This window comes from Sylvia atricapilla, chromosome 1 (assembly GCF_009819655.1).
Source record: "Sylvia atricapilla isolate bSylAtr1 chromosome 1, bSylAtr1.pri, whole genome shotgun sequence".
NCBI classification, from domain to species: Eukaryota; Metazoa; Chordata; class Aves; order Passeriformes; family Sylviidae; genus Sylvia; species Sylvia atricapilla.
Window position 1 is genome coordinate 22,894,349 of NC_089140.1, and position 14,718 is coordinate 22,909,066.

General features: G+C 46.6%; 1 protein-coding gene across 1 annotated transcript; it reads left to right on the top strand.

Moving 5' to 3' along the window:
* The first annotated feature begins 1,089 nt into the window (after positions 1-1,089).
* Positions 1,090-3,653, top strand: FZD1 (frizzled class receptor 1). Its single transcript, XM_066317168.1, has one exon. The coding sequence runs from the start codon at positions 1,413-1,415 to the stop codon at positions 3,168-3,170; it is 1,758 nt and encodes a 585-aa protein (XP_066173265.1). The 5' UTR covers positions 1,090-1,412; the 3' UTR covers positions 3,171-3,653.
* Positions 3,654-14,718: the final 11,065 nt, after the last annotated feature.

Consider the following 14,718-nt stretch of genomic DNA (forward strand, 5'->3'; position numbering starts at 1 on the left):
GGAACATTTTCACAGACGGCAGAGAGCCTTAATTACTGAATGTCTGGAGAACAGGGCAGGGTTCTTCTCTCCAGGAGCACACTTTATTATTCTTATTCAATTCCAATGAGTACAGTAAATCCCCTATTCAGCCTCCATCGTTTTTCTGGACTATGCATTTTGGGAGAGCCAACAGGACCTCCATTCTGTTTGTGCAACGGGGCTTCGGGCATGCAGAAACGGCCACTGCTGGCGGTCACTGTATGCCCGTTCACCCCTCCCCAGGATATAGCAAGAATGTAAAAAACCTGACGGGAGGTACTGCAAGTCATACAGCATTCGACTTTGAGTCACACTGGAATAGTTGCCCACTTAGCAGAGGAAGGAAGGAAAATGGGAAAGCCCTTACTGGAATTATTTTCGATATGTCGGGCTGCTGCTGTGGGCACGGTGGGAGGAAGGCGCAGATAACACACTGGCAATAGCTAGGTAGCGAGTTACTTGAAGTGTCTCTGGGGAGAGGCGAGTTTTAGCCACTCCAACATCCCTGTGTATGCGATGTGCCACATCGCGGTGTGTGCCTTCAACGCTGCTGCGGCTCCTGCCCGCGCCTCGAGTGACCGCAGTGTTGCTTCCCACATTTCAGACGTGCAGAGATCCCCCGAGTGCTCACTGCTTCCCGCAGCAGAGTCCCGGCAGTGTCGCGGATCCCTCCTCCAATCCCGCCCTTTGCTATGTGCCAAACATCGATTCCCCCTCCCGGGATTAGCCCGGCCGCTTGCACGGCGGGGGACACCCAGGGCGACGGGCCCCGGCCCAGTCCGGGTGCGCCGCTCAAGAGCCTCAACAATCGTCATCACCGGGGAATCCAAAAACACCCCCGGGCCGGCCGGGGCCGGAGCGCTGCCCACCGACACGGCACAGCGCCGTCCCCCCGCCCAGCGCCCCGCCGCGGGGCCCCTTCCCCAGCGCCGCCCCCGCCGCTTTGTGCGCGGCGCGGGGCAGCCCCGGCCCGCCTGCGCCCGCCCCCGGGTGAGGCGTTGGGAGACGGTCCCTTACGCAGGAAAGTTCGGCGTCGGTTTCAAGGCTCCTCCCTCCGGTGAAGCAGACTGCGGGGCGCCTGGAAACCGGTCGGAGGGAGCGCGGCGCGGCGAGGCGAGGGGCGCGGGCTCGAGGGGCCGGCACAAATGGTCAGGCGGCGGCGGCGGAGGCGGCGGCGGCGGCGGTGGTAGTCGGAGGCGCGGCGGACGGTGCCGCCGGTGCGGGCAGAGCTGCGCGCTGCGCTCCGCGGCCGCGTGAGAGGCGGCCGGGGCTGCCCCGTCCCTGCCCGCCGCTCCCTTCATGAGTCGGAAGTTCGGGCCGGGAGGAGCAGCGGCGGCGGCGGCGGCGGCGGGTCGGCGGGAGCCCGGCGGGGCAGGCGGCACCGACTGAGCATGGCCGAGCGGCGCGGGCCGGCGCTGAGCGGCGGCGGGGAAGTTGGCGGCGGCCGGTGCCCGCGGCTGCCGCTGCTGCTGGTGCTGCTGTGGGCGGCGGCGCTGCCGGCCGGGGGGCAGCTGCCGGCGTCGCAGTACAACGGCGAACGGGGCATCTCCATCCCTGACCACGGCTACTGCCAGCCCATCTCCATCCCTCTCTGCACTGACATCGCCTACAACCAGACCATCATGCCCAACCTGCTGGGCCACACCAACCAGGAGGACGCGGGGCTGGAGGTGCACCAGTTCTACCCGCTGGTGAAGGTGCAGTGCTCGGCCGAGCTCAAGTTCTTCCTCTGCTCCATGTACGCGCCGGTGTGCACCGTGCTGGAGCAGGCCCTGCCGCCCTGCCGCTCCCTCTGCGAGCGGGCCCGCCAGGGCTGCGAGGCCCTCATGAACAAGTTCGGCTTCCAGTGGCCCGACACGCTGCGCTGCGAAAAGTTCCCGGTGCACGGGGCTGGCGAGCTCTGCGTGGGGCAGAACGCCTCCGAGCGCGGCACCCCCACGCCCGCCCTGCGCCCCGAGAGCTGGACCAGCAACCCGCACCGCGGCGGCGCCGGCGGCGGGCCCGGGGGCCCGGGGCAAGGGGAGCCCCGCGGGCGCTTCACCTGCCCGCGGGCGCTGAAGGTGCCCTCCTACCTGAACTACCGCTTCCTGGGAGAGAAGGACTGCGGGGCGCCCTGCGAGCCCGGACGCCTCTACGGGCTCATGTACTTCGGGCCCGAGGAGCTGCGCTTCTCCCGCACCTGGATCGGCATCTGGTCCGTGCTCTGCTGTGCCTCCACCCTCTTCACCGTCCTCACCTACTTGGTGGACATGAAGCGATTCAGCTACCCCGAGCGGCCCATCATCTTCCTCTCGGGCTGCTACACGGCGGTGGCCGTGGCCTACATCGCCGGCTTCCTCCTGGAGGAGAGGGTGGTCTGCAACGAGCGCTTTGCCGAGGACGGTTCCCGCACCGTGGCGCAGGGCACGAAGCGGGAGGGCTGCACCATCCTCTTCATGATGCTCTACTTCTTTGGCATGGCCAGTTCCATCTGGTGGGTCATCCTCTCCCTTACCTGGTTCCTTGCTGCTGGCATGAAGTGGGGCCATGAGGCCATTGAGGCCAACTCCCAGTACTTTCATCTGGCCGCCTGGGCCGTGCCGGCCATCAAGACCATCACCATCCTTGCCCTGGGACAAGTGGATGGGGACGTTCTCAGCGGCGTCTGCTTTGTGGGCATCAACAACGTGGATGCCCTGAGGGGCTTCGTGCTGGCCCCCTTGTTCGTCTACCTGTTCATCGGCACTTCTTTCCTGCTGGCTGGCTTTGTGTCCCTCTTCAGGATCCGGACCATCATGAAGCATGACGGCACCAAGACAGAAAAGCTGGAGAAGCTCATGGTGAGGATAGGCATCTTCAGCGTCCTCTACACGGTGCCGGCCACCATCGTCATTGCCTGCTATTTTTACGAGCAAGCTTTTAGGGAACAGTGGGAGAGGAGCTGGGTCACGCAGAGCTGTAAGAGCTATGCCATTCCCTGCCCCAACAGCCACAGCGGCCACCACCCGCCCATGAGCCCCGACTTCACTGTCTTCATGATCAAGTATCTCATGACCTTAATCGTGGGCATCACCTCGGGCTTCTGGATCTGGTCTGGGAAAACCCTGAACTCCTGGAGGAAGTTTTACACCAGGCTCACCAACAGCAAGCAGGGTGAGACCACGGTCTGAGACCCCTGCTTGCCAGGCTAGGGAGATGCGGGAGGACTGAGGCTCTGCCTCGGGAAACAGCTCCTTATCCAGTCTGGGCAAACTTTTGGGACTGTGAGTGGCTTCCGCAGGCGGCGGGGAGCGGAGGACGAGCCAGAAGGAGCCCAGTGCCTGGGATCTCCGGGCTCTGCCCTCCCCATGCCGCTCGGGCTGTCTCCCTGTTGTAGGAGCTGAACGTACTGTCAGGTTGAGGGAGAGGGATGTAAATAGCCTCTGTAAGATTTTGTAAGTATATTTGTATTTAAATTACAAAAAACCTCACTTTTTTAATTATTTAGGACAGTTCTAACCTGTTTGTGGATTTTACTTCCTCGCTTCCCCCCCGCCCCTCTTTTTTCTTATTTAAAGAAAAAAAAAAAAAAGCTTTGTATTTTTATTTCGTAGGCCAGGATGGGAAAAGCTGCCGGTAAGAGAATCGAAAACAAACACCATTCTTCTCCCCCACACAGGTTTTGTAATGGCTTTGCTTGGAATTTCAGCTGCATGAGCAGGAGGGCCCGGAGCGGGGCTGCGGCCAGGGCAGCCTCCCGGCCCCGGCCTCGGCCCGCCCGCGGTGGCGTGGAGGTGGGGATGGGGAGGAGCGCCGCTTCCCGCCCCGTCCCGGGAGCACGGACCCGCGCCCGCTCCTGCCGGGGCAGGACGGAGAACCGGCCGGGCATGGCGCGGGGACGGCGCTGCACGGAGCCCCGGCCCCGCCGAGTCCCGCCGGGCCTTTCCGGAGGTACAGACAGCAGCCCCAGCTCGGGGCGGGCCGCTCTGTGCAGGGAGAGCCCCTCGCGGTGCCCGGGGCCGGGGTTGCGGGGTCTGGCCGTGCCGCGCCTGGCTCGGGAGGAGTTGGCCCGGGTCGGGGCGCAGGTTAGGGTTCACACCGCCTGCACCTGTAGTACCTCCCGTGGCTCAGGAGGTGGATGGCGACAGAGATACACCGAATTTCCCTCCTGCTGGGGCTTTTTTCTAAGCCCAGTCTCCAGTCCGGGGGCGCCCCGCGGGTGCTGCCACCGCCGCCTGCCCCGGTCCCTCCCCGCCGGGCTGCTGCCGGCTGGGGTCAGCAGGATCAGGAAATACGGGCTCCGTGAAAAGAGCTTCGTCGGAATAAAACGCAGCATTCAGTTTGGGGCTTTTGTTTGTTTCCTCCCTGCCCCCTAGTTATATTCATACACCGGCTCTTCATATGGGAAACATTGGAGCCATTGCCATTCCTCTGAATTTTAATTCATTGAGATTTAAATCATTACACATTATGAGGGTGTGATGATTTTTGCCAGTAGTAAAAACAATGGAAAGGAAAACAGAAAAGCAGAGTGCTTAAGCACTGATGAGATGTGAGACCTGAAAGAGCCTCTGCTGTCTTTTTTCCCCTCTTTTTCGCTATAGAAATGACATTGCATACTGCAAGGATAAGATACCATGTGTGCAGTATATCTACTACTTTGTATGCTCCCGGGTGTGTGGGATTGTTCTTCTACTGCATTAAAAAAGTTAAAGACGAAATTGTAACTTTCAACAGATGCATTTGAATATGTAGACCTCTGTATGAAAAACAGCAGAATGCTTCTCTCCCGACTGTATTGTTTAAAACTTTTTTTAATATTACAAATGCCTGTATTTAGGTTCATAAACATTATCTATGGCTACCATACCCTGAAATGCAAAATTATTTTAATTTGGTATGCATTTATTTCTGTTCATTATCACAAGATCATCTATATTTATAGAGGAATAGAAATTTATATATATTAAATACCATATTTTTAATTTCTCTGAAATAAATTGAGGTTTTGTACAAAAGTATCTTGTCCCTTTACGTATTCCTCTAACTCCTACTGTGTGAAAGCAGTGTATACACTACAAGATGTGTGGGATTCCTTTTTTCTTTTCTTATGTTGAGTTCACAGTAACAAGCTGGAATTCAGTGTAGGAATTCATTGTGCATTTTGTTTTTTATCTCTGGGCTGGTCTAGATAAATCCTTCAAAAGAAGTAATGTAAACTGTTCAAGATCTCTGACAGAGTATGGTCAGTGGTGTGAAACCCAAGAAGAGATCTGCCATATGGCAGGAGAAGAAAGAATCACAAATTCTTTTTTGGTGGGTTTGGTGGCGTTTTTTTTTTGTTTGTGGGTAGTTTTTTGTTTGTTTTATTTTAATTTTTTTTGGTTGCAGAAAAGGGTTCTCTCAACTTGGCCTTTCTTCTCATTTTCCTTTTTACTTAAGTAAAAAAAAATATTCTCAGTGCTTTAAATGACACACAATTTATGTTGCAATATTGTCCAAATGTTTTAATGAGTAAAATAGTTTTATTTTCCTGAATTTGGACTGTATGGTTAATCCAGAGTTAAATGTTCATGGAAGCATTTCAGCTTTATGGAAAGTACACACACTCTTTGACCTTACAACACAATACATTTTCTTTTTTCTTTTTTTTTTTTTCTTTTTTTTTCTTTTTCTGTAATTCATTGTTTGAAGTGCTATTCAGCAAGTGTGGGTTTATTAGGAAGGACTGGTTAATTATCAAACTTGTTTTTTGATTTTTAGTGTTATAAGCTAGTGTAAAGCATTTAATTCTGTAGCTCTGGAGGCAGACACAAATGATTTTTGGCTTGTTTACTTTTTTCAAACCATGTTGTATAAACAGCCATAGAGAAGTAAGGGAAGCTTAACAGAATTTCTCTAAGGTGAGACAAGGGGGCAGGGTTTTCTCATTACTTTAAAATTTGATCTACACAAACAGCTCCTGCTTTCTCAGATATTTGGACATTTTTCTCAGGGTTTTTTTTTCCTCCTTTTTTATGGGGGCGAGGGGGATGTATTTTGGAGTTTAAAATTGTGCTGGCCAGCACTCTGCTAATGACCTGAAGTACAAGCTATTCACTTTCAATTGCAATGGAATTCTTTTTGGTCAGTGAATAATTACATTTCAGCCATTTTTGGCTGATGTATGTGATTTATTTACGGGTGAGAGAACACGTTTATTTGTAACAGAGGTGTTATATTTATGGTAAAGATGGGAAGACCAATTTTTAAAGAATATTTCCCAGAAATGAATAATGGATATTTTTCTACAAGAAGTAAAATGTCAGTATTTACAATTCAAGATTTGCAGCAGATATGGATCCCCTTTGGTTCACTGAGTTTGGTGTTGGTTTGTTTTTTTTTTTTGGTTTTTTTTTTGTTTTTTTGTTTTTTGTTTTTTGTTTTTTTTTTTTTTTTTTTTTTTTTTTTTTGTATTTTTGTTTTTTTTTTTTTTTTTTTTTATTTCCAGAACTAAAGCTCCATGTTCAGTCTTGATTATTTTAATAAATATACTAGAGAGTGCAATATGTTTACAAATCTGTTAAAAGAGCACCCCCTGCTTTTTTGCTTGCTAATTTTTGTGACCCTTCACAGGACAGTAATTTGCAAAGGTCACAGTCATCACTGAATGTTGTGGTGCTATCTGTGTAGCCCATCCACCTTTTTGCATTTTATTTCTCAACACATAACGACATTTCAGATGCTTTATTAATAAAATACAAAGATATCTTTTGCATTGGGCATCAGTTATGGTTTACTATTAGAAAGAAATCTGTCGATTGCTCCAGGGTGTTTAGATGGGGATTTTTACAACATAGCCTGGGTAATTGATGTGCCATGGTTACTAGAGAAAATATCAATATAAGTAGAAAGTCTCAATATAAGTAGTAAGTAGAAAGTATCAGTACACAAGGAAGCAGTTTTCCCCACTTCTCTTGTCCCTGATAAGGTTGCTGTAAGAACAAAACTGGTATAACAAAGTTTTTTTGACTGAAGTTCTTGGGCTGAGAATGTTTAGGCATTCCATACTCTGCAGCTTTGCTTTCTCTCATGGGATATATTTATACCCTGAAATGAAGGGACACCCAAAATCACCATTCCCCTGAAGAGGGCTGTAGCCTGAAGAGCTGGGGATGTTGATTCATCCTTCAGTAACAGTAATGCTCTTTAATGTAGTGGCAAATTTGTGGTATTGGAATGAAATTATATGCTGTTTCCATAACAAATCCTATTGCGAAGGAGTTGGATTTCTGGTTTGTTCATATAGTAATGCCCAAAATTTCTGGTATATGCACATATTTGTGTATGTTTGTGTTGTGTTTGGTTTTGGTTGTTTTCACTAGAGAGGCAAGACAAGACTGAAATCTAGTGGGTCTCAACTGTGCCCCCTGGATGATTCCCACCCTTCTGCTGCCATCCCTTTGCACTTTTTTGAAAAATGATTATTCAAAGGGATGATAGCTAGGTATGAGAAGAGACTGCTGTTTATTTGCATGATGAGTATTTTTCAAAATAGGCTGTGGGCTAGTATCTCATCAGTCCTTTGACAATCCCAGTCACAAGAGACAACTTCCAGACTGACACTATAGTCCTTTTTAAAGGTATGCCCCCTGAAGCTGACCAGAGAAAGTAACCCTGAGTTTGGCATGACACACTTTAAAATTATTGAGAGTACCCTTGCAACAAGTTTGAATTTGTGTGACCTAATCTTCCACCCCAGTACTTCATGGCCTCAGAAAGTGCTTCAGCTAGCAAAACTCAGGACAGATGAAGAAGTGCTAAGTCAAGCATTTAAATGCTTACCTATAAAAATAAGGAAACTGAGGCACAGCTCTTGTTTTTATCATGAATTTACCCTCTAGTGCTCAGGCACTGGAATTGCATTTTATTTGACAGATGTTTTCAATGACAGCACTGCATGACTGGCAATACTGTGCAAAATCTGAGTATCAGCCTCATCCCCCTTCTAATTCTTCTAGATTTTATTGGTTGCTGTTTGCATTGCTGGAACCAGAGCATTGTTGCTTGTGTGTTATGCAAACTTGGAGTCATGGATCGTATGGATTCTGAATTCAGATGCTGTTTCAAAAATGCAAGTCAGTAATCTGCTTAGACACATTGGAAACGAAGGTTGCTCTTGTGTCCATAGCTGTGAGAGTTTTTCATATTTGTAAATCTCTTGCCTCTGTTGTTCAGTTGAGTGTAAGGCTTAGGCAGTGATTCATTTGGAGAAAGAGAACTTCATTTTTCCTGCTTTGGACTGACTCCTTTGCGATTTCTGTGTTTACAGCATAAAAGAAATGCTTTGTTCTGAAGCTCCTGATCAATTTTGAAATAGCAGTACCATAATTTAAAAGTGGCTTAGCACGTTTAGGAAGCAAGGCTTGTCTTACAGTTGAGACCTTGGTTTCCACAGTTTAGTTTTTAGAAGTCTACAAGTATTTTAAGATGTGAAATAGCTTCTTAAGGACAAACTAAGCATTCCAGGATTAGGTCCTGGACACATTGCAAGCATTATGAGCCCCATTTTCATTTGTGAATGGTACTAAACACCATCACCACCCAGTGATGGCGTTAAAGCAGACTAGATAAGCCCTGTAAGAAAAAGGAAAGGCATAATTGCATTTACATACCAACTTAAATTCGTTCTGCACCTTTTGTCATTTGAGGTAACTAAATGGAGAAGCAAATGTAATTTCTGTCATATGAGAGAGATTTCAGTGAATTAGCAAAATAGACCTTAATAAACAATATATAATTGCAAGTGTAACATCTTCCAGATAAAAGCAATACCACTTTGATAGTTCAGTTGTAGACAATGTTTTTAAAAAATTTAAATATTTTAAAACATGCTGAATTTGTAGGTCATGACAACTGTGTTTCAGATCCCAACTTGTGTTTATTCTAAACTTCCAGGGTAACCACATCAAAGAGTCTTCCAGGCATGAGGTCTTGCCCTTGTTTGCATTCAAATCAGCAGCATTAAGTTGCTTATCTTGAAGTTGAGTAAATAAACTCTAGTTTTCTACTCAGGCAACGCTTAATGAATACCCAGACCCACATTCAGCTACCAAACTCTTACAAAGTGAGCCCCTCACAAGCCTTGCCTTCTCCCTGTATCCTAAGGCTTTGTTGCAGTGTGGGAGAAGTATTGGGCATGACTGAGTCTCACTAAGGTGAAAACTTCACAATAACCATTAAACTGATGTAAACATGCTGCACTGGGAGGCTTCTGTCAGCCACCAGGTAAAGTATTTTTGATGAGTTGTCTTAGAAATAACTTCTTCAGGAATGCTGAAGTGATAGACTTCTATGTGAAATTTGCTGCCATTTGGATGGTTGCATTATTAGTGGTCTGCAGCATTTAATAAGGTGTAATCCTGGGTTAACACAGAATGCTACCTTATGTCAAAAAGTGCTGCACATTAAGTGGATTTTGTCCTCCTTATGATATCACCCAGGATCCCTTTGGGTGAGAGAGAAGGATATTTTTGTGTAGTTCTAGTATATCTTGGCTAATATTAATTACTTGCTGCAACACAAATTTATAAATATTTATGGGGTAGTTTAATGACAAAGACCACAAGAAAAACTAAAATGCCCCATATCCCTCAGTTGGAATGTCTTGATGCTGTTTGTTGCACACTTGTTTGTATAATTCAGATCCCATGTAAGTGTTTTATGTTCTGTGACTCGGTGCTAGTCTCACTGGCTGTGTTACCTGAGACAAAAAGTATCTCTCTGTGACGCTCTATGACTAGTTGCACTGTCTTGTTCAGGTTAAGTACAGGCTTTGTTACTGGTAACTTTGAGCTCCACCAGGCTCAGAATACTACAGAAGGGCAGGACTGTGCAGCCCATTTGAGCAACACAAGAACATGCCAGCCCCCACCTGGCACCTTGCCCACCTTTGGTTTGATGCCTGTAGCTCCACTGGGCACTGGTCTGTCACTCTCACTCAGAGGTAGTGTTGGCCTTTTCCTGCAAACTCCACGGATATCCTACTGGCAGCAGCACTGCTGAGGCTGTGCTGACTGAATTGGCTCATTTTCCTGGCTGCCCAAGCCATGTGCTGGCTCTTTTGGTTTTTTACCCACCTATCTAGTTCGGAGACTATCCTGGCTACTCTTAATCCCTGCATTTGATGGAGGAAATTACAGGTAATATGTATCATTACAACATCCCCATCCTACTGTTCTACTGCTCTCTTGCTTGTCACTCTTGGATAACTCCTCTGGAAGTGTCCTTGCTCCAACAGTTGTCAGAATATAACTTAGTCAGATCCCCATTTATTGTTGAGAACTGACTGTGCTGTTGGATCATGTTCATCACAAAATCTTTGCTGTTCAGCAAAGTGACTTACTCTCAAGGTGTTTGACAGTTTATTCATGACATTTCACTTTTAAATACAAGCATAAATACTTTCCCAAAGGAGCCGATCTTGAATTAATACTGAGAGTAAGGAGTGGGCAGGTAAAAAAATTTCAGTTCTTCAAATTAAAATATTACTGTGGTAAACTAGCTCCATGTGAAATTGAGAAGGAAAGGCTGCAACACATCTTTATGATTGCCTTCAGGAAAATGAGTGTTTCATTTATAGCCTTCTCATCTACAACTGCATCTAAAGAGGAAATAATAATAAAAAAATCCAACACAAAACCTCAAGGTTTCTCAAAATATTTCTATAAATGAAAAAATTGCAGGAAAACCAGCTCATTACAAAGTCAGATTTTGCAATGACTCTTGTTACCTTCTCAGTACTTATTTTTCCTATAATGGTGAAAGCTTTACTTCTATTTTCTCTGAAAGGGGAGGGTAATTAGTCTCCTCTTAGCATGAAGCTGTCTCTTAAAAGACTCCGGGTAGTTTATTTATTTACTTCTTAATTAAGAAAATAGCTATTCTAATTCTGAGGGAAGTGAAAGAAAATTTTGCAACCTGCTCAAATGTTTAGCATTTTGTAGGATTGAGCACTTCACTGTTAACAAAATTAATAGAAGGAATTGGTGCTCAGTTACAAGAAAATGGATTCTAACCAATTCCAGTAAAGAGTTGCAACTGGGATGACTTAACTTAGTGTCTGAGCACCACCTCCACTTCCTGACAGAAAGATTTGCAGTTCTGGAGTGGTGAAGCATCCCAGCTCCCAGGCCACGTGTGACAGCAAATGGGGAGTGCTGTGCTGAGCGCTGCTAAGCCTTGAGTCCTTGGTGTTGTGTTGAGGCTGCTCTCCCCAGGTGTGAAGACATGGGGGAGAGAGGTTTAAATCAGGGCTTGGGTAGGCAGCTGGCTGTGGTGTGCAAGCAAGGAAAGATCAGAGAGGCAGGAGGAAGAGGAAGGACTGCAAAGGGGGAGGGCACTAAGAGATGGTTGTCTGCACAGGCCAGATTTGAGATTTTGAACTGGGATTTATTCCCAGGGCAGTGCAGGATTTGTGCCTCTCTTGCCAAGGGTAGCTGAAGACCACCATAACTCACATGTGGGAAGGGAATGGCTTTCCAGAGGACGCAGAAAACATGGGCCAGTCCTCCAGCACTTGCTCGAGTCACAGAAGGCAGAGACAGGGAAACCGCTTGTCTGTGCTTGGGAATCCCAACATGACAGACCCTCTGGTGCATCATGGAAGAGGGACAAGCTGGGCTGCAAGCCTGGCACTGAGGTGATGGTGGGGTGGGGAGCAGGGCAAAGTAGGGAGCCCAGCCAGAGCCAGCTCTCTCTAGATGGCAACAACAAGCTTTTCACAGCTTTCCCTGGATCCTGTTTTCAACTCCAAGATTAAAAATCTCCCTACAGGGGAAAATGGAAAGGAAATTGTGTGGTAGGCTTTGCTATGTTTCCAGCTGAATATTTCCATAGGAGTGGGCAGCTGGGTCCAGTGTTTCTTAAGGTATCTTTACAGTAAGGGTAAAATCCCGCCTCTGCTGAAGGCAGTGGGCAATTGTGAGCCTCCCGTTGACCTCCTGAGGGCTGTAATTTCATCTTGGCTTCAAGATGCATTAGGAAGTGCATGGAGGTCCTGGGAACAGAAAAAAAAAGAAAGTCAAACCCAAAGATTTCTTATCCAAAAGTTGTTCATCATAGTGCTTAGTTAGTTTCATCAGAATTCAAAATGTTATCAGTGTTTTTCTGACTCTATTTACTAAGGTTATATAGGAACTATCCAGGGGCAGACATTGTCTGAGTACTTCAGTACCTTAGTCCTCTGTTTTGTAAAAAAGAGTTTAGTTTCTCAAAAACGATCAGTTCCCAAATACTTGTTTTGATTTTTTAGCTTGAAAAAAAAAAAAAAAAAAAAAGGTAGTAATCTTTATTTGGGATGGGGCTACTTTTATTTCTATGTGTGCTGACAACCTGAATGTCTAGCAGGTATTTTTTCTATCATTTGGTTTTACAGTTCTTTGTAAAAGTCACATTTTATATTTTCTCAGAAGTGTTGTTTTCTTGCAGCAGTTCTGGAAATAGCTTTTTAGTTGCAGCCAGTAAGTGGATGTGTACCATTTGTGAAGGCAGCCTGGAGAGCAGGCACAGGCAAACTGCAAAACAACTTAACTTGTGGAATTAACACTTCACGATGACACCCATTAAAAATATTCAGAGATTGACTCAGCCTGCCCATGTTACACAAATAACATGCTTGGCTCTGAATGATTCAAGATCTTATCTGCTTTCAACACAAGTTCACTGCGGAGGGCCTGATCCTGTTCTCATTAACCTACAAAGGAGTTTTGCTGCACACTTCAAAGAGAATTACATGAGCAGCATTTGCAATGAAGCACACATGGTTCCTGTATCTTTCCCCTTTTTTCTTTCTCTTTTTAAAAAAATATATTTCAAACTACAACGAAACAAAAAATAAAACATAAAAAAAGTAGGCTAGGAAGCAGTCAAAATAAAGCTGCTGTCTTGTTGAGCTGTGTTGTTGCTTGAGAGCTCTGTTTGTTTGGATTTCTTAAGTGCAAACTGAGAGTAGAAACCAGAAATAGCTGAGAAGGGTTTGGTTATATTTGTAGCAGAGTACCCTCCATTCCCGTCATCTCCCTAATGGGAGCTTTGCATGACCCACGGTATTTCTTTGCACCTTGCACAAGAATTTGCAGAGATCTGGAGCAGGGCCAGGGTGTGCAGCCACTGATAATGAATCCATGTAAACAGCCGTGCCCGTGGCGGTCACTGCACGCAGCTCCTCTAAGCTCTGGGAAGGGAACCAGGTTCCTTCTTTGTTTTCCCTGTACACAGCTTTTGAAAAGGAGGAGACACATATGGAGGAGGGATGAGATAGAGCAACCATTGTGGATTTTGTTTGGTTTTCTGTTTCTTCCGTGATGTCATATTAAATAAGAGAGTGCGTTCGCCCATATTTTGCACTTACGGTTTTATTGCTTTGTAGAAGAAAAGCCATGTGGCTGTACAAAGATGCTGGTTCCTTTGCCAGAGGGAGCAGCAAGCATATTGTTCAGCTACTCAACACACTTCAGGTGCTCTAAAATCCCTCTTTGTGGTAGGAGGGCATGGCATTCCAAAGGCATCACCCACAGTGTGGTACAGCAGTGGTGCTGAGGATCGGTCCCTCCTGTGGAGGCCCAGAGAGATCGTTTGTCTCTCCTGTCTCCTTTGCCCCATCTCCAGGCCATAACCACAGCATCTGCCTCTGTTCAGATGCTGATCTCTGCTTCTCCTGTTGTCCCAAGAAAAGGCCAAACAAGATCATCATCGCCGCTACCTGAAACCAAATGGTAATGAGATGGTGGCAAACTCAGGTAGTTACTCCCATTGTTTCCCAAATTCAAACCTTTAGACTTCAGTTTAAAGTGTCTTGCATTCCCATTTCCTATTCTCTGAAGCTTGCTTATCTAGTTTCAAAGCTATGAAGTCATCCTCTGTGGGGGATGCTCTGTGCGGTCCTGAGGGAGTTAACATGAATGAACTTGCTTCTAGTCTTTGAGAGATTTTTCCCCCTGCCCTACCGTTGCCCTGTTTGATTCTCTATCAGCCTTGCCAACTCCTCACCATGCCAGAAGATGGCTTTCTTCCTTCCTACCCCCGTGATGCAAACACCTCTTCCCTCCTGGCTGTGGGCAAGCATCCCTCCAAGCTGTTCCCTTCTCGCTTTGGCAAGGCTTCCAACAGAAGAATCGAGGCAAATGACATGTGGGGACATGAACCTCTGTTCTTTTCTCTACCACAACTACCTCAGTCACTGGAAACTTTGCTGTTCTCCGATGGGTCCCAATGAGTGTGACCATCTCAGCCTGTATTGCTCTCCACAATTATTTATTGAAATGCAGTGAGAATCTGTCTGCAGTTCAAGCTTAGCACACCAAGTGGACGTAAGTTTTGGGTCCACATGTCTGCTCTAAGGCCAACAGAATAGGAATAGGACTCAAATTTTCTGTATCTCCTTTGTATATCCTAGTAAATAAGTTATTCTGAGGATGTGCCCTCTCTCTCTCTCTTTTTTTTTTTTTTTTTTTTTTTTTTTTTTTTTTTTTTTTTTTTTTTTTTTTTTTTTTTTTTCCCACAAAGAAACTGCTAAGCATCTGAGGTTTCTCATAAAGAAAAATGGGAAGACATCTGAAATTGAAAAGTTTCTGAGGACAGGTAGGTGACCTGTTTTCCAAGCCTTAGTAGGTGACCTCTTTTAGGTTCTTGCACTCTGTGCTGTCATCTTTCTGGTGTCAGGAGAACGCAAAAACCTTTCTGAAAATTTGTTTGGATGGT

What these genes read in the sequence shown, in the direction of transcription:
- FZD1 (XM_066317168.1), top strand. Translation starts at nt 1,413, where the DNA reads ATGGCCGAGCGGCGCGGGCCGGCGCTGAGCGGCGGCGGGGAAGTTGGC.